General features: G+C 44.4%; 1 protein-coding gene across 1 annotated transcript in view; it reads right to left on the bottom strand.

Annotated features, from left to right (window-relative positions):
- Nucleotides 1-4,381: 4,381 nt before the first annotated feature.
- The window catches only part of st14a (ST14 transmembrane serine protease matriptase a), a 43,998-nt gene continuing 21,747 nt past the window's right edge, over nt 4,382-26,632 (bottom strand). The window contains exons 4-18 of the mRNA XM_041878183.2: nt 25,490-25,560; nt 23,377-23,585; nt 19,920-20,154; nt 19,048-19,190; nt 18,762-18,865; nt 18,347-18,459; nt 13,362-13,495; nt 10,315-10,419; nt 10,057-10,164; nt 9,724-9,840; nt 8,838-8,963; nt 7,657-7,840; nt 6,372-6,643; nt 5,882-6,018; nt 4,382-5,638 (exon numbers count right to left, since the gene is read on the bottom strand). Of these exons, the coding sequence (XP_041734117.1) occupies nt 5,480-5,638; nt 5,882-6,018; nt 6,372-6,643; nt 7,657-7,840; nt 8,838-8,963; nt 9,724-9,840; nt 10,057-10,164; nt 10,315-10,419; nt 13,362-13,495; nt 18,347-18,459; nt 18,762-18,865; nt 19,048-19,190; nt 19,920-20,154; nt 23,377-23,585; nt 25,490-25,560 (2,217 nt within the window). The 3' untranslated portion in view covers nt 4,382-5,479. The remainder of the gene's footprint in view (nt 5,639-5,881; nt 6,019-6,371; nt 6,644-7,656; nt 7,841-8,837; nt 8,964-9,723; nt 9,841-10,056; nt 10,165-10,314; nt 10,420-13,361; nt 13,496-18,346; nt 18,460-18,761; nt 18,866-19,047; nt 19,191-19,919; nt 20,155-23,376; nt 23,586-25,489; nt 25,561-26,632) is intronic.

The following is a 26,632-nucleotide window of genomic DNA, read 5'->3' as shown; positions in this document are numbered from 1 at the left end:
GGTTTGGTGTTGGGGCCCATGTAGCTGGTGTGGCTGGGGCCTGTTTGGAGGGAGCTATTGGCAGGATCACAGGTACTGAGACAGAACATGATACAGGGTTACATCTGGTAACAGTCCATTCTGAGTTTCAGAGGAACTGACAGGTCAAATAGTGTTTTGTTCTTTTCTTTTTATGTGTTCTGATCCAACTCAGGCCTGGATCCCTTCTCACCACTGTTTTCTGAGGCAGACAGAAGCCTGTCCCTGGATCACACTGATGCCCAGTACGTGGATGTGATTCACACCAACTTCAACCGTGAGGAACTCTAAACACACCATAAAGCCATGTAGTTACACCTAATAGTATAGTACACCATTTAGATATTTTTAACCAATCAGTGAGTTCATTACCTGGTGTATTTTCAGCCAATGAGCCGGTAGCTCCCCTGGGGGTTTCCAGACCGTTGGGTCATGTTGATTTCTACATCGGCAGAGGACATCAACTCCCAGGTTGTCCTCAGGCTCTCATGAAAAGTGTGTGCCAGGTTTTTTATCATCTAAAATATTATGACAAACATCATGCCTGGGGCCCATGTGACCTCCCTTAGCTATCTACTATAACAAGGAGGTTGGGATGACTTATACAGTTGAAGTCGGAAGTTTACATTCACTTAGGTTGGAGTCATTAAAACTTGTTTTTCAACCACTCCACAAATGTCTTGTTAACAAAGTATAGTTTTGGCAAGTCAGTTAGGACATCTACTTTGTGCATGACACAAGTAATTTTTCCAACAATTGTTTACAGACAGATTATTTCACTTATAATTCACTGTATCACAATTCCAGTGGGTCAGAAGTTTACATACACTAAGTTGACTGTGCCTTTAAACAGCTTGGAAAAGTCCAGAAGATGATGTCATGGCTTTAGAAGCTTCTGATAGGCTAATTGACATCATTTGAGTCAATTGGAGGCGTACTTGTGGATGTATTTCAAGGCCTACCTTCAAACTCAGTGCCTCTTTGCTTGACATCATGGGAAAATCAAAAGAAATCAGCCAAGACCTCAGAATTTTTTTTGTAGATCTCCACAAGTCTGGTTCATCCTTGGGAGAAATTTCCAAACGCCTGAAGGTATCACGTTCATCTGTACAAATAATAGTACGCAAGTATAAACACCATGGGACCACGCAGCCGTCATACCGCTCAGGAAGGAGACGCGTTCTGTCTCCTAGAGATGAACGTACTTTGGTGCGAAAAGTGCAAATCAATCCCAGAACAACAGCAAAGGACCTTTTGAAGATGCTGGAGGAAACGGGTACAAAAGTATCTATATCCACAGTAAAACGAGTCCTATATTGACATAACCTGAAATGCTGCTCAGCAAGGAAGAAGCCACTGCTCCAAAACCGCCATAAAAAAGCCAGATTACGGTTTGCAACTGTACATGGGGACAAAGATTGTACTTTTTGGAGAAATGTCCTCTGGTCTGATGAAACAAAAATAGAACTGTTTGGCCATAATGACCATCGTTATGTTTGGAGGAAAAAGGGGGACGCTTGTGAACCGAAGAAAACCATCCCAACCGTGAAGCACGGGGGTGGCAGCATCATGCTGTGGGTGTGTTTTGCTGCAGGAGGGACTGGTGCACTTCACAAAATAGATGGCATCATGAGGAAGGAAAATTATGTGGATATATTGAAGCAACATCTCAAGACATCAGTCAGGAAGTTAAAGCTTGGTCGCAAATGGGTCTTCCAAATGGACAATGACCCCAAGCATACTTCCAAAGTTGTGGCAAAATGGCTTAAGGACAACAATGTCAAGGTATTGGAGTGGCCATCACAAAGCCCTGACCTCAATCCTATAGAACATTTGTGGGCAGAACTGAAAAAGCGTGTGAGAGCAAGGAGGCCTACAAACCTGACTCAGTTACACCAGCTCTGTCAGGAGGAATTGGCCAAAATTCACCCAACTTATTGTGGGAAGCTTGTGGAAGGCTACCCGAAACGTTTGACCCAAGTTAAACAATTTAAAGCCAATGCTACCAAATACTAATTCAGTGTATGTAAACTTCTGACCCACTGGGAATGTGATGAAAGAAATAAAAGCTGAAATAAATCACTCTCTACTATTATTCTGACATTTCACATTCTTAAAATAAAGTTGTGATCCTAACTGACCTAAGACAGGGAAGTTTTACTAGGAATAAATGTCAGAAATTGTGAAAAACTGAGTTTAAATGTATTTGGCTAAGGTGTACGTAAACTTCCGACTTCAACTGTATATTTGAGGCAGCTCTGCAGGGTCATCACTAGCTGGCACAGCCACAAAGTCATAAAATCTGATTTTTAACCCTAACCACACTGCTAACATTATGCCTAACCTTAACCTTAAATTAAGATAAAAAAAGCAAATGTTTTGTTTTTTATGAATTTGTAAGATATGTAGCAATTTTGGACTTTGCAGCTGGCACATCTAGTGGAAATGGCTCAGTTCTGCATCCAGGACAAGATTCAGCTGAATGAAGGTCAACCTGAATAAAGGTCAACCTGAATGAAGGTCAACCTGAATAAAGGTCAACCTGAATAAAGGTCAACCTGAATAAAGGTCAACCTGCGTGTTGGTGTGTGTGCGTTACAGGGGAGGATTACTTGCTGTGCAGTCACCACCGGGCCTACAGGTTGTTCACCAGCTCCATCCGATCCTCCTGCCCTCTCACAGCCTTTCCCTGTCAGGGAGTAGAGGACTTCCAGAGAGCTCTCTGTACCCGCTGTCACCACCCTGGCCTCAACACCTGCCCCCAGCTGGGTAAGATACACACTGCCCTGGCCTCAACACCTGCCCCCAGCTGGGTAAAATACACACTGCCCTGCCTCAACACCTGCCCCCAGCTGGGTAAAATACACACTGCCCTGGCCTCAACACCTGCCCCCAGCTGGGTAAAATACACACTGCCCTGCCTCAACACCTGCCCCCAGCTGGGTAAAATACACACTGCCCTGCCTCAACACCTGCCCCCAGCTGGGTAAAATACACACTGCCCTGGCCTCGAGAACACCTGCCCCCAGCTGGGTAAAATACACACTGCCCTGGCATCAACACCTGCCCCCAGCTGGGTAAAATACACACTGCCCTGGCATCAACAACACCTGCCCTCAGCTGGGTAAAATACAAGATAATGTAGACAGTATAGCTCTCCGACACATTTTCTCTCTGAACAAAGAGGAGTCTTTCACACATGCAGAAACTGGAGTTGATGATGGGCAATATCAATGAGGGATGTTTCATCATCAAGATACCGTCAGCTATTGGTTATTCTCTCCTATAGGCTACGACATCAGCTGGCTGCCTCCGGATCGACCAATCACCTTCCAGCCCCTGACCGCTGTCCTGGACATCACAGCAACGGACCCTTTCTGTGGTCAGGAACTCAGGACACACACACACACTGACAGTGTCACACAGTTACAGTCGCTTCAACAACTGCGAGAACAGTTTGGTTAACCTGTTTTATGTCCCATCTAGTGACGCCGTTCCTGTTGGAGGTGCACCTGGAGGGGAACGTCTCATTAGGAGCCCAGCTATTCATTCAGCTGAAGGGACACGTCAGGAAAACACCCGTCATGTTGGTGTCCGGGTGAGAGACTGTCATCTGGTTCTTCAGTTGTTAATGGGTGCGTCTCAAAACGGGACCCTATACGGTGCACTATATACTCCCCATAGGGCCCTAATGTTGTGCACTATATAGGGAACAGGGTGCCATTTGGGATGTAGCCAATGTCTTTATCTGATGAATCTTCTTGCCAACTCTTAACGTGCCGTTGACAATTGTGTCTAGTCCTTCCCTGGTGCAGTTTGAGCCCCATCAGATGTACCAGTTCATGGTTTCCATAGACCACCCTGTTACGGCGTTCAGAACCATGTCACTTCACTTCTACTCTCAACGTCTCCTGTACTTGGCCTGGAGGAAGAGAAGCATTCGGATCAGTCATCTGATACTTGCACAACTACCCAGACACCAGGGGTAAATAGCATCACTACATCAACACAACACTGATGAGTTTCTGGATTCATTTTGTATTCAACTCTCCTTCAAATCTGAATTCATTCGACTAAAATTGAAATTGCTAAAAGAACACTAAAAAAGCCTACGACCCCAGTTGTCTGTGTGACGTCTGGTAGCACAAGACTAAAAACAAGCCTGTGTTTGTGCATTCATTCCCACAGGCTAGTATCTTACAGGACCTGCAGGTTTACAGCAGTAGAGAACCAGAGAGTGGAAGTGTATCTGCAGAAGGAGGAGTGAAGATGGACGGGGCTCTAGTGTCAACTGGTGTGTTTTCAGGGACGTCAAATGCTGTGCTGGGTAATCAGAATATAACATCTACTGAGAAAAGCCATGAAAGACTAATTGTTCATATTTATTTTCAAACACTTACATGTATAAAACAATTACAGTAAGTGGTTGATTTGATAAAAGCTTAATAATGTTTTATTTCTAAGCTAAATTGGATCATTTCTATGTCCTCAAAGTTGTTGTGAAATCAATCCATGTATATGCTAAACTAAAGACATGGGTTTTATAAACTCTAATGGAGCTTTATTCTGTAATAAAAGTGTTTACGTCGGATCAAAATGAAATAAAATCCCTGATGAGAAATACAAAAGTATCACACTTTAAAAAAGGCACATTAGTCATCATCATGTCACATCAGGACGGCCTGGTATTTCAACAAACGATTGTGTCAAATACCAAATCATAGGAGGTGGGGGTCACTGTCTGGATCCCAAATAGCACCCTATTCCCTACATAGTGGAATACCTTTAAACAGAGCCCTATTGGACCCTGGTCAAAAGTAGTGTACTTCATAGGGAATAGGGTGCTATTTGGGATGCAACCCCATGAGTACAAGGACAACAAGTAAAAGAGAGACTGAATTCACATTTAAGCCACTGTTCTAAAATATGTAAGAGAAAATAAACTATGGGCAAATTATTATTGAAATACAATGACAAAACAAGCAACAGGACATTGTCTCCTTATATGTAACAGTGTTCTATAGTTCTTTCCTAAAATGTCCTAAATCGTACTTAAGCAAATGTGCATCCAATCCAAACGACCGATTGCAAAACAAATATATATAAAAAGACGCACACAATTAATTAGACATTATTTACAATTCTTAAAACACTTTCCCCAAACCACCTATCCCACCTCATTAAAAAGACACATTTAGACATTCAGACACCCGTCATTAAAATACACATTTAGACATTAAGGCGATGCCTTTCAACAGAGAAAACCAACCAATGGTCCACAGTCCATCGATATGAAAGGGAGTGCATTTTGAGGCCTGAGATCAAAACTTCTAAAATAGTTCATCACTCTTAGAGAATGGAAGTGGGTAGCGGGTGAGTCTTGGCCAACCGGTAATCTGTACAGTACTGGTGTGTTCGTCGTCGGACGTCCTCATCGTTCCTAATGGTTTCCCGTTTCCTGTTACACGCCGGTCTTCTCCTTGATCCAGCCCCTGAACTTGGTGACAGTGGTATAGATTCCAGGCTTGTCCCTACGGGCACAGCCGTCGCCCCAACTCACCACTCCAGCCAGGAACATATGACTACCACCAGGACTGGACAGAGGACCGCCAGAATCCCCCTGAGACAGACAGAGACAGAGAGACAGAGAGACAGAGAGACAGAGAGACAGAGAGACAGAGAGACAGAGAGACAGAGAGAGAGAGAGAGAGAGAGACAGTGAGACAGAGAGAGAGACAGAGAGAGTGTTAGTGTATGGCTATATCTCATCCTACTCAGCACTCCTTTTGACCAGAGCCCTGTGTGGCAGCCCTACAGTATGGCCTGGTTCACAGGGATAGAGAGTTAGGTCAAAGTAAGGTACCTGGCATGCGTCCACTCCTCCAGTCAGCACTCCAGCACACATCATCCTGGAGGTGATCTGCCCTCCCATCAGACGGTTACACACCGTACTGTTGATGATACGGACCTGGGCCTTCTGCAGGATGGATGCACCAGAACCTAACATACAGACACATGCAGTAGTTATTATCATGATGCAGGAAGTGGGAGCATATTATCAGGGAGTGGGAGCATATTATCAGGAAGTGGGAGCATATTATCAGGAAGTGGGAGCATATCAGGAAGTGGGAGCATATTATCAGGGAGTGGGAGCATATTATCAATCTCTAACTGTTTGGGAACATCTTCATGCAACACGTTTGTATTCATATGTAGCAGAAAGCTAATTCAAAAACATACTATAACATTGCTATTAAATAATTATAGCTACACAGCAATAAACTAAAATATTATGCAGTACATAGTAACTAATGCTGTATATGAAGGCAGAGACCACCCCCATTTTGACTCACCTCCCTCTCGTGTGGCGCCCCAACCCGTGATCCAGACAGAGTTGCCCGGGGGGAAGGTGTGTTGGGGCGAGGGCAGACAGATGGGTCTGATGTATTCAGAGAACGTCACAGGGCTGTCGAGCTCCATCAGAGCCACGTCGTTGTCGAAGGTGTAGGCGTTGTAGTAGGGGTGGGGGATCACCTGACGTAGGTTCCTCTTCTGAACGTTCTTAGTGTTCTGCTTCTGGATGTGAAGGCCTAGGTATGCCTCCCATACACCCGGCTGGGAATACCTAGAGAGATACACAGGTTAGGATGGCTGGCCTAGGTATGCCTCCCATACACCCGGCTGGGAATACCTAGAGAGAAACACAGGTTAGGATGGCTGGCCTAGGTATGCCTCCCATACACCCGGCTGGGAATACCTAGAGAGATACACAGGTTAGGATGGCTGGCCTAGGTATGCCTCCCATACACCCGGCTGGGAATACCTAGAGAGATACACAGGTTAGGATGGCTGGCCTAGGTATGCCTCCCATACACCCGGCTGGGAATACCTAGAGAGATACACAGGTTAGGATGGCTGGCCTAGGTATGCCTCCCATACACCCGGCTGGGAATACCTAGAGATACACAGGTTAGGATGGCTGGCCTAGGTATGCCTCCCATACACCCGGCTGGGAATACCTAGAGATACACAGGTTAGGATGGCTGGCCTAGGTATGCCTCCCATACACCCGGCTGGGAATACCTAGAGATACACAGGTTAGGATGGCTGGCCTAGGTATGCCTCCCATACACCCGGCTGGGAATACCTAGAGATACACAGGTTAGGATGGCTGGCCTAGGTATGCCTCCCATACACCCGGCTGGGAATACCTAGAGATACACAGGTTAGGATGGCTGGCCTAGGTATGCCTCCCATACACCCGGCTGGGAATACCTAGAGATACACAGGTTAGGATGGCTGGCCTAGGTATGCCTCCCATACACCCGGCTGGGAATACCTAGAGATACACAGGTTAGGATGGCTGGCCTAGGTATGCCTCCCATACACCCGGCTGGGAATACCTAGAGAGAAACACAGGTTAGGATGGCTGGCCTAGGTATGCCTCCCATACACCCGGCTGGGAATACCTAGAGATACACAGGTTAGGATGGCTGGCCTAGGTATGCCTCCCATACACCCGGCTGGGAATACCTAGAGATACACAGGTTAGGATGGCATGCACACACACACTAACCCATATAGACCTCCATGTACCCAGCTGGACACACACACACAGGGAGAATCCTCCACAGGTACCTGGTCTTGGCGTCATCCTGGACGCAGTGGGCAGCAGTAACCAGCCAGCGCTGGCTGATGATGGATGCACCACAGACGTGACCGGCGTTCTTAATGTGGAGGCTGACCTGCCACGGGAACTCCCCCTCCTCTGCGTCCTGACCACCCACGATACGGCTCGTCTTAAACAGACTCCGCCCACAATCTGAAACAACACAATCAGCATTTAGTCAACAGCAGGCTGCTACACTGAGACCAATGCAGTAGTCAATCACACTAACATTTTACATTCAGATATTTAGAAAGGGGTTTATAAGTAGTAAAACTATGTTTATAGATCGTTTATAAATCTGTAATTAACAGTTACGGCTCATTTGGTGTGAACCATGGCGTGTTGTGAGGGGAGTGGTGTGAACCACGGCGTGTTGTGAGGGGAGTGGTGTGAACCACGGCGTGTTGTGAGGGGAGTGGTGTGAACCATGGCGTGTTGTGAGGGGAGTGGTGTGAACCACGGCGTGTTGTGAGGGGAGTGGTGTGAACCATGGCGTGTTGTGGGGGAGTGGTGTGAACCATGGCGTGTTGTGGGGGGAGTGGTGTGAACCATGGCGTGTTGTGAGGGGAGTGGTGTGAACCATGGCGTGTTGTGAGGGGAGTGGTGTGAACCATGGCGTGTTGTGAGGGGAGTGGTGTGAACCATGGCGTGTTGTGAGGAGGGAGTGGTGTGAACCATGGCGTGTTGTGAGGAGAGTGGTGTGAACCATGGCGTGTTGTGAGGGGAGTGGTGTGAACCATGGCGTGTTGTGAGGGAGAGTGGTGTGAACCATGGCGTGTTGTGAGGGGAGTGGTGTGAACCATGGCGTGTTGTGAGGGGAGAGTGGTGTGAACCATGGCGTGTTGTGAGGGGAGTGGTGTGAACCATGGCGTGTTGTGAGGGGAGTGGTGTGAACCATGGCGTGTTGTGAGGGGAGTGGTGTGAACCATGGCGTGTTGTGAGGGGAGTGGTGTGAACCACGGCGTGTTGTGAGGGGAGTGGTGTGAACCACGGCGTGTTGTGAGGGGAGTGGTGTGAACCATGGCGTGTTGTGAGGGGAGTGGTGTGAACCATGGTGTGTTGTGGGGGGAGTGGTGTGAACCATGGCGTGTTGTGAGGGGAGTGGTGTGAACCATGGCGTGTTGATTCGGGGACAGAGGGAGTGTCTTACCACAGTTGGCCTCATCTGATTTGTCCTCACAGTCAGGTGTTCCATCACACTCCGGGTTCTCCTTGTTGATACACTTGTTGTTCTCACACTTATAGGTGGAGTCAGAACACTGCACATTATCCATAACTGGGGAGAGGAGAAGAACCACATGAACGTAGAGGTGGAGCCAGAACACTGCACATTATCCATAACTGGGGAGAGGAGAAGAACCACATGAACGTAGAGGTGGAGCCAGAACACTGCACATTATCCATAACTGGGGAGAGGAGAAGAACCACATGAACGTAGAGGTGGAGCCAGAACACTGCACATTATCCATAACTGGGGAGAGGAGAAGAACCACATGAACGTAGAGGTGGAGCCAGAACACTGCACATTATCCATAACTGGGGAGAGGAGAAGAACCACATGAACGTAGAGGTGGAGCCAGAACACTGCACATTATCCATAACTGGGGAGAGGAGAAGAACCACATGAACGTAGAGGTGGAGCCAGAACACTACACATTATCCATAACTGGGGAGAGGAGAAGAACCACATGAACGTAGAGGTGGAGTCAGAACCACATGAACGATCCATCCGCAAATACTAAGACAGGCCATAAGTGTTAGTGTGGAACCCAAATACAAATTAAAATGTGTGTTTATTCGTCACGTACACAGGATACAGCAGGTGTAAACAGTACAGTGAAACGCTTACTAGCTCTTCCTCAACAATGCAGTTCTACCAATCCTATTAAATTAAATACAGAGAACTGATATGCTCTCTGAAACAATGGTGAACCAACTTATCCGTTTGGATTTCAGGCTACATCCACCTGTAAAAACGTCTGTATAAATAAAATGTACTTGATTGATTGAACTGATCGAGAGAAATGTCTACTCACTTCGTCCACAGTCGCTCTCGTCTGACCCATCTCCACAGTCATCATTCCCGTCACAGCGCTTCTTCTCCGAAATACACTTTCCGTTGCGACATGTCAGCTCCCCCGCCTTACAGGCCCCTGAGGAGAACAGAACAACCAGAAGAGGAGACATGATATAATAACACAGTATGCTGGAAATATCCTTCAATCACAACTTTACTTTTGGTACACTGCTCCTGAATGTAACTTAATGTGTGTACACATGAATCAACTGGAAACAGGATGAGAGTGAGTGACTTCTGTTCCATCTGTGGACAGGCCTGAGGCTTCAGACTACAGGACCGTGAAACATACCACAGTTCAGTTCATCAGTGTCATCTCCACAGTCGTTCACTCCATCACACTCCCAGAACTTGGGCTTACACAGGCCGTTCTTACAGTGGATCTGAGTGGCATCACACTCTACACACACACACACACACACACACACACACACACACACACACCCTTGGTTACATTTGGTAAACAATGATCAATCTTTAGTATTAATCCATCTAATATCCATTAAAACGTTTTCTGCAGACAAAGATCAATGAGTTTGTTAGTACTCACTGCAGTTCATCTCGTCGCTCATATCTCCACAGTCGTTCCAGCCATCACACTTCAGCTGTGTTTTGATACAACGCTGGTTATTGCACTGGAACTTGTCAGGACAGGCTGGGGATGAAAATAGAGGAGGGACAGTGGGAGGGGTCAGCTAAAGGAAAACAGTGAATGCTCCCCTCCCCAATATGAGTGGCCAGGAACCAGTGAATGCTCCCCTCCCCAATATGAGTGGCCAGGGACCAGTGAATTCTCCGTTCATTAACACCTCCCCAATACTGTACTATGGAACAAAGATAAATGATATGAAGAATGATAGTAAAAAGCTTTGGAGCACCTTAAATGACATTTTGGGCAACAAGGCAAACTCGGCTCCATTAATTGAATGATTCATCACAAAACCCACTGATATTGCCAACTACTTTAATTATTTTTTCATTGGCAAGATTAGCAAATTTAGGCATGACATGCCAACAACAAATTCTGAACCTACACATCCATGCATAACTGACCAAATTATGATAATTCCATATTGTTACGATCGTCGAAGGAGGAGGACCAAGGCGCAGCGTGGAATGCGAACATATTTATTAAATAATGATCACACGAACAAAACAACAAAACGATAACGTGACGTCCTTGGTTACATACACAAACCAACACGGAACAAGAAACCACACCAAATGAATGCCAAACGGCTACCTAAGTATGGCTCCCAATCAGAGATAACGAGCTACAGCCGTCTCTGATTGGGAGCCACCCTGGCCAACATAGAAATACAAAACTAGACTAGCACACAAAACACAAAACACAAAGAAACAACACACCCTGGCTCAACATAACACAGTCCCAGAGCCAGGGCGTGACAGTACCCCCCCCAAAGGCGCGGACTGCGACCGCGCCAAACATAAACTGAACAGGGGAGGGCCGGGTGGGCATTCCTCCTCGGAGGCGGTTCCGGCTCCGGGCTTGAACCCCACCCTCCAACCAACCCACCAAAGCGCCCCTGGTCCGGTCTGGCCCTGCTGGCCGGAGCTGGACTGAACACTGGTGGAGCGGATTGCTCTAGCTCCGGAGTGGAGCAGCTGACCGGTGCCGGACCAGGCACCGGTGGAACAGGCACGGGCTGTGCCGGACTGACGACGCGCACCACAGGCTTGGAAAATTACTGAGGATAATAGCGGACGATATTCCCACCCCTATTTGCCATATCTTCAATTTAAGCCTACTGGAAAGTGTGTGCCCTCAAGCCTGGAGGAAGCAAAGTCATTCCGCTACCTAAGAATAGTAAAGCCCCCTTTACTGGCTCAAACAGCCGACTAATCAGCCTGTTACCAACCCTTAGTAAACTTTAGGAAAGAAAATTGGGTTTGACCAGATACAATGCTATTTCACAGTAAATAAATTAACAACAGTACAGCACTTACACAAATGACTGATGATTGGCTGAGAGAAATTGATAATAAAAAGATTGTGGGAGCTGTTTTGTTAGACTTCAGTGCAGCTTTTGACATTATTGATCATAATCTGCTGCTGGAAAAACAAATGCGTTATGGCTTTTCACCCCCTGCTATATTGTGGATAAAGAGTTACTTGTCTAACAGAACACAAAGGGTGTTCTTTAATGGAAGACCTCTCCAACATAATCCAGGTAGAGTCAGGCATTCCCCAGGGCAGCTGTCTAGGCCCCATACTTTTTTTCCATCTTTAGTAATGACCTGGCGCTGAGTAAAGCCAGTGTGTCTATGTATGCGGATGACTCAACACTATACACGTCAGCTACTACAGCGACCGAAATGACTGCAACACTTAACAAAGAGCTGCAGTTAGTTTCAGAATGGGTGGCAAGGAATAAATTAGTCCTAAATATTTCTAAAACTAAAAGCATTTTATTTGGGACAAATCATTCACTAAACCCTAAACCTCAACTAAATCTTGTAATGAATAAATGTGGAAATTGAGCAAGTTGAGGTGACTAAACTGCTTGGAGTAACACTGGATTGTAAACTGTCATGGTCAAAAAATATTGATGCAACAGTAGCTAAAATGGGGAGAAGTCTGTCCATAATAAAGCGCTGCTCTGCCTTCTTAACAACACTATCAACAAGGCAGGTCCTACAGGCCCTAGTTTTGTCGCACCTGGACTACTGTTCAGTCGTATGGTCAGGTGCCACAACCACAAAGAGGGACTTAGGAAAATTACAATTGGCCCAGAGCAGCACGGCTGGCCCTTAGATGTACATAGAGAGCTAACATTAATAATATGCATGTCAATCTCTCATGGCTCAAAGTAGAGGAGAGATTGACTTCATCACTGCTTGTGTTTGTGAGAGGTGTTGACATGTTGAATGCACCGAGCTGTCTGTTTGAACTACTGGCACACAGCTCAGACACCCATGCATACCCCACAAGACATGCCACCAGAGGTCTCTTCACAGTCCCCAAGTCCAGAACAGACTATGGGAGACGCACAGTACTACATAGAGCCATGACTACATGGAACTCTATTCCACATCATGTAACTCATGCCAGCAGTAAAAGTAGATTAAAAAAACTGATAAGACTACACCTTACGGAACAGCGGGGACTGTGAAGAGACAAACACACAAGAACATATGCACTATACACACACATGTACACATGGATTTTTTATTGTAGATATGTGGTAGTAGAGTAGAGGCCTGAGGGCACACAATGTGTTGTGAAATCTGTAATGAATGTATTGTAATGTTTAGAATGTTAGATAACTGCCTTAATTTTGCTGGACCCCAGGAAGAGTAGCTGCTGCCTTGGCAGGAACTAATGGGGATCCTTAAGAAATACAAATACAAATATGAGTGGCCAGGGACCAGTGAATGCTCCCCTCCCCAATATGAGTGGCCAGGGACCAGTGAATGCTCCCCTCCCCAATATGAGTGGCCAGGGACCAGTGAATGCTCCCCTCCCCAATATGAGTGGCCAGGGACCAGTGAATGCTCAGGTCATCGCTTGTCTTGTATTGTGCAATGAGCCACTTGCTTAAGATGATTTGATGAACAATCAAGATTTCTACTTACGGTCTGTGGACTCGAAGGTCTCGTACTTGGCGCTGAATCCTCTGTCTACATAGGAGGCATCAGAGTAGAAGACTACCGTCATGGTGTTTGTGTCACTGGTTACTACAGAACTGGATGGAAGTTCTCCACAATACCTGATAGACACATTACAACAACAGGTCAACTCGCCACAATACCCGTGTTGGAGTCTAGCTTGAAATATACTTATTCATGTTACCATACCAGAACTTAGTGATTACTTTACATATATAAGAAATGTATATGTTGGGGGTCAAGGAAGGGTAAAAAGGAACTTGGTGTGTGGAAAGTTACTAAGTGAGAAAAGGGTAAGTGCAGAAAGTTCATATTCAAATATATTAATTGTAGAATATGAATGTTCCTAAGGAGGGAGGCAAAGGGCAACAGTCTAGTTTCAGTTCTTGAGAAGGCAGACCAGCTGCTGAGGAACCAGGACCATGAGGGATGTGGAACTCTAGATAAGGTCAACAGTTTGAGAGACAACTGGGGATGACCACAGGGGCCCACCCCGAAGACCATCTCACAAACACACACACACACTCTTCCACGCCCAGATGTGCTTGTGTGACTTGTATGTTTTCTCTGCAGCCGTGTGACCCAGTGGCTGAATAAACTTGGTTTGAGCTTTTTCTAGTCGTTTGAGTTTTTACTCTTGTTTGTTGAGAACCTAACACCTGATACAGACAATAATAAGGTCAATCTAATACTACATTCAAACTACAAGACATGTGGAGGCCACAATGTGGACAGAAGCACTTCATAGCAGTATCTGGTATTTATAAATATTTTTCAAAACATTTGAATATTTAAAATTGTTATTTATAAAATAAATTACAAATAGTGGACCAAATTGTATTTAACAGGATTTTCAAATACTTATTTCAAATACTATTTTCAAATACCCGAGTTAAAACGAATGGGAGTGTATTTACAGTGGCTTTTTGAAAATATTCCCCCCCTTGGCATTTTTCCTATTTTGTTGCCTTACAACCTGGAAATAAAATTGATTTTTGGGGGGTTTGTATCATTTGATTTACACAAACATGCCTACCACTTTGAAGATGCAAAATATTTTTTCTTGTGAAACAAACAAGAAATAAGACAAAAAAACAAAACACTTGAGCGTGCATAACTATTCACCCCCCCAAAGTCAATACTTTGTAGAGCCACCTTCTGCAGCGATTACAGCTGCAAGTCTCTTGGGGTATGTCTCTATAAGCTTGGCACATATAGCCACTGGGATTTTTGCCCATTCCTCAAGGCAAAATTGCTCCAGCTCCTTCAAGCTGGATGGGTTCCGCTGGTGTACAGCAATCTTTAAGTCATACCACAGATTCTCAATTGGATTGAGGTCTAGGCTTTGACTAGGCCATTCCAAGACATTTAAATGTTTCCCCTTAAACCACTCGAGTGTTGCTTTAGGAGTATGCTTAGGGTCATTGTCCTGCTGGAAGGTGAACCTCCGTCCCAGTCTCAAATCTCTGGAAGACTGAAACAGGTTTCCCCTCAAGAAGTTCCCTGTATTTAGCTCCATCCATCATTCCTTCAATTCTGACCAGTTTCCCAGTCCCTGCCGATGAAAAACGTCCCCACAACACGATGCTGCCACCACCATGCTTCACTGTGGGATGGTGTTCTCGGGGTGATGAGAGGTGTTGGGATTGCACCAGACATAGTGTTTTCCTTGATGGCCAAAAAGCTCAATTTTAGTCTCATCTGACCTGTGTACCTTCTTCCATATGTTTGGGGAGTCTCCCACATGCTTTTCTTTAAGCAATGGTTTTTTTTCTGGCCACTCTTCCGTAAAGCCCAGCTCTGTGGAGTCTATGGCTTAAAGTGGTCCTATGGACAGATACTCCAATCTCCGCTGTGGAGCTCTGCAGCTCCTTCAGGGTTATCTTTGGTCTCTTTGTTGCCTCTCTGATTAATGCCCTCCTTGCCTGGTCTGTGAGTTTTGGTGGGCGGCCCCCTCTTGGCAGGTTTGTTGTGGTGCCATATTTCTTAAAACATTTTAATAATGGATTTAAAATGGTGCTCCGTGGGATGTTCAAAGTTTTGGATATTTTTTTATAACCCAACCCTGATCTGTACTTCTCCACAACTTTGTCCCTGACCTGTTTGGAGAGCTCCTTGGTCTTCATGGTGCCACTTGCTTAGTGGTGTTGCAGACTCTGGGGCCTTTCATAAAAAATTTTTACATTTACATTTTAGTCATTTAGCAGACGCTCTTATCCAGAGCGACTTACAGTTAGTGAGTGCATACATTTTATATATACATTTTATATATATATATTTTTTTTTTTTTTATATATATATATATATATATATATATATATATATATATATATATATATATATATATATATTTTTCATACTGGCCCCCCGTGGGAATCGAACCCACAACCCTGGCGTTGCAAATGCCATGCTCTACAAACATCCCTGCTGGCCATTCCCTCCCCTACCCTGGACGACGCTGGGCCAATTGTGCGCCGCCCCATGGGTCTCCCGGTCGCGGCCGGCTACGAAAGAGCCTGGATTCGAACCAGGATCTCTAGTGGCACAGCTAGCACTGCGATGCAGTGCCTTAGACAACTGCGCCACTCGGGAGACTTAAAGTCCACCTGTGTGCAATCTAACTAATTATGCGACTTCTGAAGGTAATTGGTTGCACCAGATCTTATTTAGGGGCTTCATAGCAAAGGGGGTGAATACATATGCACGCACCACTTTCCGTTATTTATTTATTTCATTTCACTTAACCAATTTGGACTATTTTGTGTATGTCCGTTACATGAAATCCAAATAAAAATCTATTTCAATTACAGGTTGAAATGCAACAAAATAGGAAAACGCCAAGGGGGATGAGTAGTTTTGCAAGGCACTGTAAGTCAGTGTATTTGAATCGTTCAAATACTTTCCAAGGGTGGTTCCCAAAATGCATACTACCGTGCTCCGAGAACACAAATTGGAGCACGGGAGGGTCGGAGCATGAGTCCAAATCAAAGTATGCAAAACTGAGCACGGAGGGTACTTCTCGGATGCGTACTCCGTTTGCACATATTTTGAAGCATGCATCGATGCAAGCTTCAAATGGAAAGTATGCACAGAAATATGACGCATCAATGTAAAAAAACAACGCAAAATGTATTGAAAACAATGGCATGTTTCCTGCCTACAACACCCGCATAGATTGCAACCCTGTAGTAAGTCAATAGGGCTAACTACCTAGCTAGCCTTGGAGAATTAGTAGCTAGCTACCCACAAATAATTGACATTTACAAGTGCCTTTAGAAAGTATTCACACCCCGTGACTTATTCCACATTTTGTTGTGTTCTCCAAAAAAATTGCCTAGTCCTTGCCGATGACAAGCATACCCATAACATGATGCAGCCACCACCATACTTAAAAATATGAAGAGTGGTACTCAGTGATGTGTTGTGTTGTGTTGGATTTGCCCCAAACATAATGCTTTGTATTCAGGACATAAAGTTTTTTTTTTTTGCAGTTTTACTTTAGGGCCTTATTGCAAAAAGGATGCATGTTTTGGAATATGTTTATTACGTACAAGCGTCCTTCTTTTCACTCTGTCATTTAGGTTAGTATTGTGGAGTAACTACAATGTTGTTGATCCCTCCTTAGTTTTCTCCTATAACAGCCATTAAACTCTGTAACTGTTTTAAAGGCACCATTGGCCTCAGGGTGAAATCCCTGAGCAGTTTCCTTCCTCTCTGGCAACTGAGTTAGGAAGGACGCCTGTATCTTTGTAGTGACTGGGTCTAATTAATAACTGCGTTAGGAAGGACGCCTGTATCTTTGTAGTGACTGGGTGTAATTAATAACTGCGTTAGGAAGGACGCCTGTATCTTTGTAGTGACTGGGTGTATTTAATAACTGACTTAGGAAGGACGCCTGTATCTTTGGAGTGACTGGGTCTATTTAATAACTGACTTAGGAAGGACGCCTGTATCTTTGTAGTGACTGGGTGTAATTAATAACTGACTTAGGAAGGACGCCTGTATCTTTGTAGTGACTGGGTGTAATTAACAACTGACTTAGGAAGGACGCCTGTATCTTTGTAGTGACTGGGTGTAATTAATAACTGACTTAGGAAGGACGCCTGTATCTTTGTAGTGACTGGGTGTAATTAATAACTGACTTAGGAAGGACGCCTGTATCTTTGTAGTGACTGGGTGTATTGATATACATTTACATTATTTAGCAGACGCTCTATATACCATCCAAAGTGTAACTAATCACTTCACCATGACATTCAGCGTCTGCTTTTTATTTAATTTAAATGTTTTACCCATCTACCAATAGGAGCCCTTCTTTGTGAGGTATTGGAAAACCTCCCTGGTCTTTGTGGTTGAATCTGTATTTGAAATTCACTGCTCGACTGAGGGACATTACAGGTAATTGTATGTGTGGGGTACAGAGATGAGGTAGTCATTAATAAATCATGTTAAACACTATTATTACACACACAGTGAGTCCATGCAACTTGTTATGTACATGTTTACTCCTGAACTTATTTAGGCTTGCCATAACAAAGGGGTTGAATACTTATTGGTTCTTTCCATTTTTAATTAATGTGTAAACATTTGTTAAAACATAATTCCACTTTGACATTATGGGGTATTGTGTGTAGGCCATTGACAAAATCTCAGTTTAATCCATTTTAAATTCAGGCTGTAACAACAACACTTAGTGGTACTGTACCTTGCATAACATTACTTTTAGGTCGTTTTTTGCCTGTTAACCTAGCTGGCTAGCTAGATTATTCCAATTCACATATAGCTAGCTTGATCATTATGAAGTAAAACTTTTGCTTTGTGTGTGTGTGTGTGTGAGAGTGTGTGTGTGTGTGTGTGTGTCTTGTTTAGTCTATTGCCATTGCCCTGGCTTGAAAAACGTTCAGTGAATGGGAGGTAATACTGAAGGGTGAAGCTCTTCTCAAATATCTCACCTCTTCTTGTTGATCTCTACATAGTCCTTGTTACAGTCCTTAGCGTTCTCCTGACCCAGCTCTGATAACAGGAAGGTACTGAACTTGACCTTCACTGACTTACCAGCAGGGACCTGGGGGTGGGGGGTATAGTAGCACAGTCAAACATTACACACACTTAGCCTGATACAATAAAACCTCTATCAGCCAATATCTAAAATCCTCAATATCTGATTGACTGATTTTATTTGATAATCTAAAAAAAACACTTCTGAAGTTGTTCCACGTTTCACTGTGTTGTGACCCCAGTACAGTATAAACACTTCACTGTGTTGTGACCCCAGTACAGTATAAACACTTCACTGTGTTGTGACCCCAGTACAGTATAAACACTTCACTGTGTTGTGACCCCAGTACAGTATAAACACTTCCTCACGTTTATATTCCATTCACAGTAGGTGTTGGGCGCATAGTAGTTGGGGAAGTTTGGGGATGTGAAATTCCCTGTCTCTCCTGACAGCTGACCACCACATGCCAGGTCTAAAAACAAAAATCAGAGATGATCACATTAAAACACAACAGACAAATCAAACATTTTTAAATAGTAGATAATGTATCACTGTTGATAACAGTATGTGAAGGGCCAGACGATTCCTCACCATGTGACTTAACCAGGAAAAACTCTAGTAGTAGTAGTAGCAGTAGTAGTAGTGTTATTGTACCTTTGCTGCCCTGGGGGACCTGAGAGATGTGGGCTCTGAGTCCTGGGTAGTTCTTATTGTTGTTAGTAACCAAGGTTACCAGCATCACGTTCCGGGAGGACTGGAAGATCAGGGGGGAGCTGGGAGAGTGGTAGCCACAAATCCTGACGAAAATTCATTCAACAGAATGCAGACTAGTTACACATCTATCAGTGCTCATCATTATGACAGACTGTTAGATTAGGTCCCCTAACCAAAGGCTGTTAGATTAGGTCCCCTAACCAAAGGCTGATAGATTAGGTCCCCTAACCAAAGGCTGTTAGATTAGGTCCCCTAACCAAAGGCTGATAGATTAGGTCCCCTAACCAAAGGCTGATAGATTAGGTCCCCTAACCAAAGGCTGATCGATTAGGTCCCCTAACCAAAGGCTGATCGATTAGGTCCCCTAACCAAAGGCTGATAGATTAGGTCCCCTAACCAAAGGCTGATAGATTAGGTCCCCTAACCAAAGGCTGATAGATTAGGTCCCCTAACCAAAGGCTGATAGATTAGGTCCCCTAACCAAAGGCTGATAGATTAGGTCCCCTAACCAAAGGCTGATAGATTAGGTCCCCTAACCAAAGGCTGTTAGATTAGGTCCCCTAACCAAAGGCTGTTAGATTAGGTCCCCTAACCAAAGGCTGTTAGATTAGGTCCCCTAACCAAAGGCTGTTAGATTAGGTCCCCTAACCAAAGGCTGATAGATTAGGTCCCCTAACCAGGCTGTTAGATTAGGTCCCCTAACCAAAGGCTGATAGATTAGGTCCCCTAACCAAAGGCTGATAGATTAGGTCCCCTAACCAGGCTGATATAGTAGGTCCCCTAACCACAGTGCAGACAGACAGCAGACTCACTCTTCCATGGCAAAGCTCTCGATGGCCACCAGGGAGTCGTAGACCTTAACAAAGTCGTTACGACAGTCCTCCTCTAGGTTAAAGGTATCAAAGTCCAGTTTGAGCACGTGACCAGGGTCGGCTCTCAGCTGCCATTGGATGAAGGTGTTGGGCGGGTACGGAGCATTGGGGAAACCAGGTGACACGATTGTTCCAATCTGATTTGCTCTGGTGTGTTCTGTGTACCTGTAGTATTCTGAGGAGACATGGACACTCAGAACACGTCCTAATGGCACCCTAGTCCCTATATAGTGCACTATTTCTGGCCAGAGCCGCACAAGGTTCTACATAGGGAATAGGGTGCCATTTCAGATATGTCCTCATTCTCATGCTAGGAGGAAGTACACTACATGGCTAAAAGTATGTGGACACCTGCTCAAACAACATCTCATTCCAAAATCATGGGCATTAATATGGAGTCCCCCCTTCGCAGCTATAACAGCCTCCACTCTTCTGGGAAGGCTTTCCGCTAGATGTTGAAACATTGCTGCGGGGACTTGCTTTCATTCAGCCACAAGAGCACTAGTGAGGCCGTGTACTGATGTTGGGCGATTAGACCTGGCTCGCAGTCGGCGTTCCAATTCATCCCAAAGGTGTTCGATGGGGTTGAGGTCAGGGCTCTGTGCAGGCCAGTCATGTTCTTCCACACCGATCTCGTCAAACCATTTCTGTATGGACCTCGCTTTGTACACGGGGGAATTGTCGTGCTGAAACAGTAAAGGGCCTTCCCAAACTGTTGCCACAAAGGTGGAAGCACAGAATAATCTAGAATGTCATTGTATGCTGTAGCGTTAAGATTTCCCTTCACTGGAATTAAGGGGCCTAGCCCAAACCATGAAAAACAGCCCCAGACCATTATTCCTCCTCCACCAAACTTTACAGTTGGCACTATGCATCAGGGCAGGTAGCGTTCTCCTGGCATCCGCCAAACCCAGATTCGTCCGTCAGACTGCCAGATGGTGAAGTGTGATTCATCACTCCAGAGAACGTGTTTCCACTGCTCCAGAGTCCAAATGGCGGTGAGCTTTACACCACTCCAGCCGACGCTTGGCATTGAGCATGGTGATCTTAGGCTTGGCCCGTACTTAGGCTATGGCTGCTCGGCCATAGAAATCCTTCATGAAGCTCCCGACGAACAGTTATTGTGCTGACGTTGTTTCCAGAGGCAGTTTGGAACTCGGTAGTGAGTTTTGCAACTGAGGACAGACAATTTTTACACGCTTCAGCCCACGGTGGTCCCGTTCTGTGAGCTTGTGTGGCCTACCACTTCGCAGCTGAGCCGTTGTTGCTCCTAGACGTTTCCACTTCACAATAACAGCACTTACAGTTGACCGGGGCAGCTCTAGCATGGTAGAAATTTGACGAACTGACTTGTTGGAAATGTGGCATCCTATGACGGTGCCATGTTAAAAGTCACTGAGCTCTTCAGTACGGGCCATTCTACTGCCAATGTTTGTCTATGGAGATTGCATGGCTGTGTATTCGATTTTATACACCCGTCAGCAACGGGTGTGGCTGAAATAGCCGAATCTACTCATTTGAAATAGTGTCCACATACTTTAGGATAATAAACATCTACCGTGCCTTGCAAAAGTATTCATCCCCCTTGGCATTTTTCCTATTTTGTTGCATTACAATCTGTAATTTAAAATGGAATGAAAGAAATAACTTGTTTCAAATAATTCTACAAAATAAATCACGGAAAAGTGGTGCGTGCATATGTATTCACCCCCTTTGCTATAAAGCCCCTAAATAAGATCTGGTGCAACCAATTACCTTCAGAAGTCACATAATTAGTTAAATAAAGTCCACCTGTGTGCAATCCAAGTGTCAAATGATCTGTCACATGATCTCAGTATATATACACACACCTGTTCTGAAAGGCCCCAGAGTCTGCAACACCACTAAGCAAGGGGCACCCCCAAGCAAGCGGCACCATGAAGACCAAGGAGCTCTCCAAACAGGTCAGGGACAAAGTTGTGGAGAAGTACAGATCAGGGTTGGGTTATGAAAAAATATCAGAAACTTTGAACATCCAACAGAGCACCATTCAATCCATTATAAAAAAATTGAAAGAATATGGCACCACAACAAACCTGCCAAGAGAGGGCCGCCCACCAAAACTCACGGACCAGGCAAGGAGGGCATTAATCAGAGAGGCAACAAATAGACCAAAGATAACCCTGAAGGAGCTGCAAAGCTCCACAGCGGAGATTTGAGTATCTGTCCATAGGACCACTTTAAGCCAAACATATGGAAGAAGGTACTCTGGTCAGATGAGAGTAAAATTTAGCTTTTTGGCCATCAAGGAAAAATGCTATGTCTGGTGCAAACCCAACACCTCTCATCACCCGAGAACACCATCCCCACAGTGAAGCATGGTGGTGGCAGCATCGTGTTGTGGGGAAGTCTTTCATCGGCAGGGACTGGGAAACTGGTCAGAATTGAAGGAATGATGGATGGCGCTAAATACAGGGAAATTCTTGAGGGAAACCTGTTTCAGTCTTCCAGAGATTTGAGACTGGGACAGAAGTTCACCTTCCAGCAGGACAATGACCCTAAGCATACTGCTAAAGCAACACTTGAATGGTTTAAGGGGAAACATTTAAATGTCTTGGAATGGCCTATTTAAAGACCTCAATCCAATTGAAAATCTGTGGTATGACTTAAAGATTGCTGTACACCAGCGGAACCCATCCAACATGAAGGAGTTGGAGCGGTTTTGCCTTGAAGAATAGGCAAAAATCCCAGTGGCTAGATGTGCCAAGCTTATAGAGACATACCCCAAGAGACTTGCAGCTGTAATTGCTGCAAAAGGTGGCTCTACAAAGTATTGACTTTGGGGGGGTGAATAGTTATGCACGCTCAAGTTCTGTTTTTCTTGTCTTATTTCTTGTTTGTTTCACAAGAAAAAATATTTTGCATCTTCAAAGTGGTAGGCATGTTGTGTAAATCAAATGATAAAAGTAATCATTCTATCCCCCCCCCCCTCACAAAAAAAGGAAAAAAATATAAAAATATTCATATAGAAAAAATAAACATATACTATAATTTTAGAAAAAATAAATAAAGTTGTTGTCGCACTGGCTATCATAAGGTGAATGCACCAATTTGTAAGTCGCTCTGGATAAGAGCGTCTGCTAAATGACGTAAATTTAAAACTTTATACAAACCCCCCCCCAAAAAAATAATTTAAATTCCAGGTTGTAAGGCAACAATGCCAAGGAAGGGGGGGGGTGAATACTTTCGCAAGCCACTGTATGTCTGATTCACAGAATTCACCTTCCAAATTTTCACAGCATTTACTGTGGTAACTGGTCACATTCAGAGGGAATTCTCTACTCTAACTGATATAAACTCAGGTCCAAGCAGATTATGTATAATTCATAAGTGCTGCTGGAATAAGAGCAGAACTCACCACTGAAGGATGTTGAGAACATTCTAGAGTCCAGAGCAGAGTTCACGACATCATCAAACACCAGATCGTTGCCAGGCTTGTTGAGAGAGAACGTCCTCTGGTCCTTATCCACTATCTTGTCCATGGAGGACATGGCCTTGTCCACCGCTGCCTCCTGACCAGATGGCACTTGAAACTCTGACAGGTAGTAGGCTATCACACTGCCTTCACTGGAATACATACATAAACAAACATTATTCAAGTGTTTCATTCTAATATCTACAGTGGAATAAGTTAGAATATCCAACACCTTGCTTCATGACACCTTTAGCTTCAATGACTGCAACCAAATGCTTCCTGTAGTTGTTGATCAGCCTCTCACGTCGCAGAACTGCTTTAACTCAGCAACATTTGTGGGTTTTCAAGCATGAACTGCTCGTTTCAAGTCCTACCACAACATCTCAATTGGGATTAGGTCTGGACTTTGACTAGGCCATTCCAAAACTTCAAAAGGTGTTGCTTTTTAGCCATTTTCATGTAGACTTGATTGTGTGTTTTGGATCATTGTCTTGCTGCATGACCCAGCTGCACTTCAGCTCACATACGGATGGTCTGACATTCTCCTGTAGAATTCTCTGATACAGAGCAGAATTCATGGCTCCTTCTATTAAGGCAAGTCGTCCAGGTCCTCCGGCAGCAAAGCATCCCCAAACCTTCATACTACCCCCATCATGCTTGACCGTTGGTTTGAGGTTCTTACTGTGGAATGCAGTGTTTGGTTCTCGCCAGACGTAATGGGACCCATGTCGTCCAAACAGTTGACTCAAGTTTGCCAAAAAGCACCTGGATGCACTTGGATGATCATCAAGACTGTTGGAAGAATGTTCTATGGACAGATGATTCAAAAGTATAACTTTTTGGACGAGATGGGTCCCATTATGTCTGGCGAAAACCAAACACTGCATTCCACAGTAAGAACCTCAAACCAACGGTCAAGCATGGTGGTGGTGGTGTGATGTGTTGGGGATGCAATTACTTTTTCACACAGGGACATTGGGTGCTGCATAACTTTGTTTATGAAATAAATGAAATAAGTGTAATTGTTGTGTTTTGTGTTCACTTAGGTTACCTTTATCTAATATTAGGTTTTTGGTTGAAGATCTGATAGGGCGGCAGGTAGCTTAGTGGGTAAGAGCGTTGTGCCAGTAACCGAAAGGTCGCTGGTTCTAATCCCTGAGCCGACTAGGTGAAAAATCTGTCGATGTGCCCTTGAGCAAGGCACTTAACCCTAATTGCTCCTGTAAATCGCTCTGGATAAGAGCGTCTGCTAAATGACTAAAATGTAAAATGTAAAATGTAATAACATTCAGTATATTCAAAAATATGTAAAAGTAGAGAACATTAGAAAGCGGGGCAAATACTTCTTCACGGCCCTGTAGTATCTACGGTCCCTCTATCTACAGTAGAATAACAAATACTTCTTCACGGCCCTGTAGTATCTACGGTCCCTCTATCTACAGTAGAATAACAAATACTTCTTCACGGCCCTGTAGTATCTACGGTCCCTCTATCTACAGTAGAATAACAAATACTTCTTCACGGCCCTGTAGTATCTACGGTCCCTCTATCTACAGTAGAATAACAAATACTTCTTCACGGCCCTGTAGTATCTACGGTCCCTCTATCTACAGTAGAATAACAAATACTTCTTCACGGCCCTGTAGTATCTACGGTCCCTCTATCTACAGTAGAATAACAAATACTTCTTCACGGCCCTGTAGTATCTACAGTTCCTCTATCTACAGTAGAATAACAGAAAGTCCAACACCTTGCTTCCTTCTAACCGTTATGCTGATGTGGCTATTGGAACAATGTGTAGCATGCCGACCAAATGATTTATTGAGAATAATGGTGGTATAGTTGAATGGTTTAACAAGATAAATAACGGTGGTAACAGAACAATGGTGTAACTTGAAAAAGGAGAAAATTAAAAAGTGTCCAAAAGGTGTGGTAAATCTCTGCTCTGTTATGGATTCAAACAGATCAGCTACATGGGGATTAGCAAACAGGCATGCAATGGTGGAAAGATCACGTAGATTATCAGCATGCGATCACACTCATACAGTTACTGTACCTGAAGGCTTGTATGGTGGAACCAACATAGTACTTGGCCAGCTGGGGCATCTTGTTGTAGAGTGTTCTCAGCTGAAAAATGAAAAAAAAAAAAACACAGGAATGAATTAACTGAAATGATTATATTTTCTTTCATTTAGAATGTTTGCGTGTGAATCTTGCTGCACAATGTATTATCCTCAGACACAAATGATTGATTGATTTATTAAAGTGACTTATCAGTAGTGGAAAGACCGTGACTACAACCCAAATGACACCCAGTCAAAAGTAGAGCACTGTAAAGGGGATAGGCCATTTGGGACTCCAACAGTATTCCAGTATGAAAGAAGAGCCATGTCTGAATACCCATAATACTTGTGTTCTAAATAGTAGGCCTTTCGGGTACGCGAAAATATACAGTTTTATAGTATGTTAAATTTCTAAAAATGTAGTCTGCTTTAAATGCCAGGATGTCATCCTCATTACAGCTCTTCATCCAGTAGAATTAGATGCAGACTTCTGAGGAAGAGAAGAGTCTTTCCAGACTTACTGTGTACTGATTATCAGCTCATAATGTGATAAGGGGACACCCTCTACCCCTGCCTTCCACACTCTACCCCTGCCTTCCACACTCTACCCCTCCCCTTCCAAACGAATGGCGGGAATCAATGCTATTGTGCATTAGATGACGTATTCTCAGTAGGAGGAGCCTAGTATGTTGATATTTGTTGCTTACTGCATTTGATTTTACTAAACAGTTTGTTGTAAAATCAGGGATGGGCAACTCCAGTCCTCAGGGGCCTGGTTGCGACCTGCCGCTCTCCTATAAACAACCAATCATGGTTTTCAGTTAAGAATGCAACTAGCTTAAGGTGTGTTAGTTATAGGGCTGGGGGAAAAGTGTGACACCAATCAGGTGCCCCAGGACTGGAGTTGCCCATACGAAAGTATTCACCCCCCTTGGCATTTTTCCTACTTTGTTGCCTTACAACCTGGAATTAAAATTGTTTTTTGGGGGGGGATTTGTATTACATTTTACATTTACGTCATTTAGCAGACGCTCTTATCCAGAGTGACTTACAAATTGGTGCATTCACCTTATGATAGCCAGTGGGACAACCACTTTATAATTTTTATTTTTTCTAATTTTTTATAGTATATGTTT

The sequence above is a fragment of the Coregonus clupeaformis genome, chromosome 6, assembly GCF_020615455.1.
Source record: "Coregonus clupeaformis isolate EN_2021a chromosome 6, ASM2061545v1, whole genome shotgun sequence".
Taxonomy (NCBI): Eukaryota; Metazoa; Chordata; class Actinopteri; order Salmoniformes; family Salmonidae; genus Coregonus; species Coregonus clupeaformis.
Note: the sequence above shows the minus strand (reverse complement) of the source record. Positions and strands in the feature narration are given on the sequence as shown.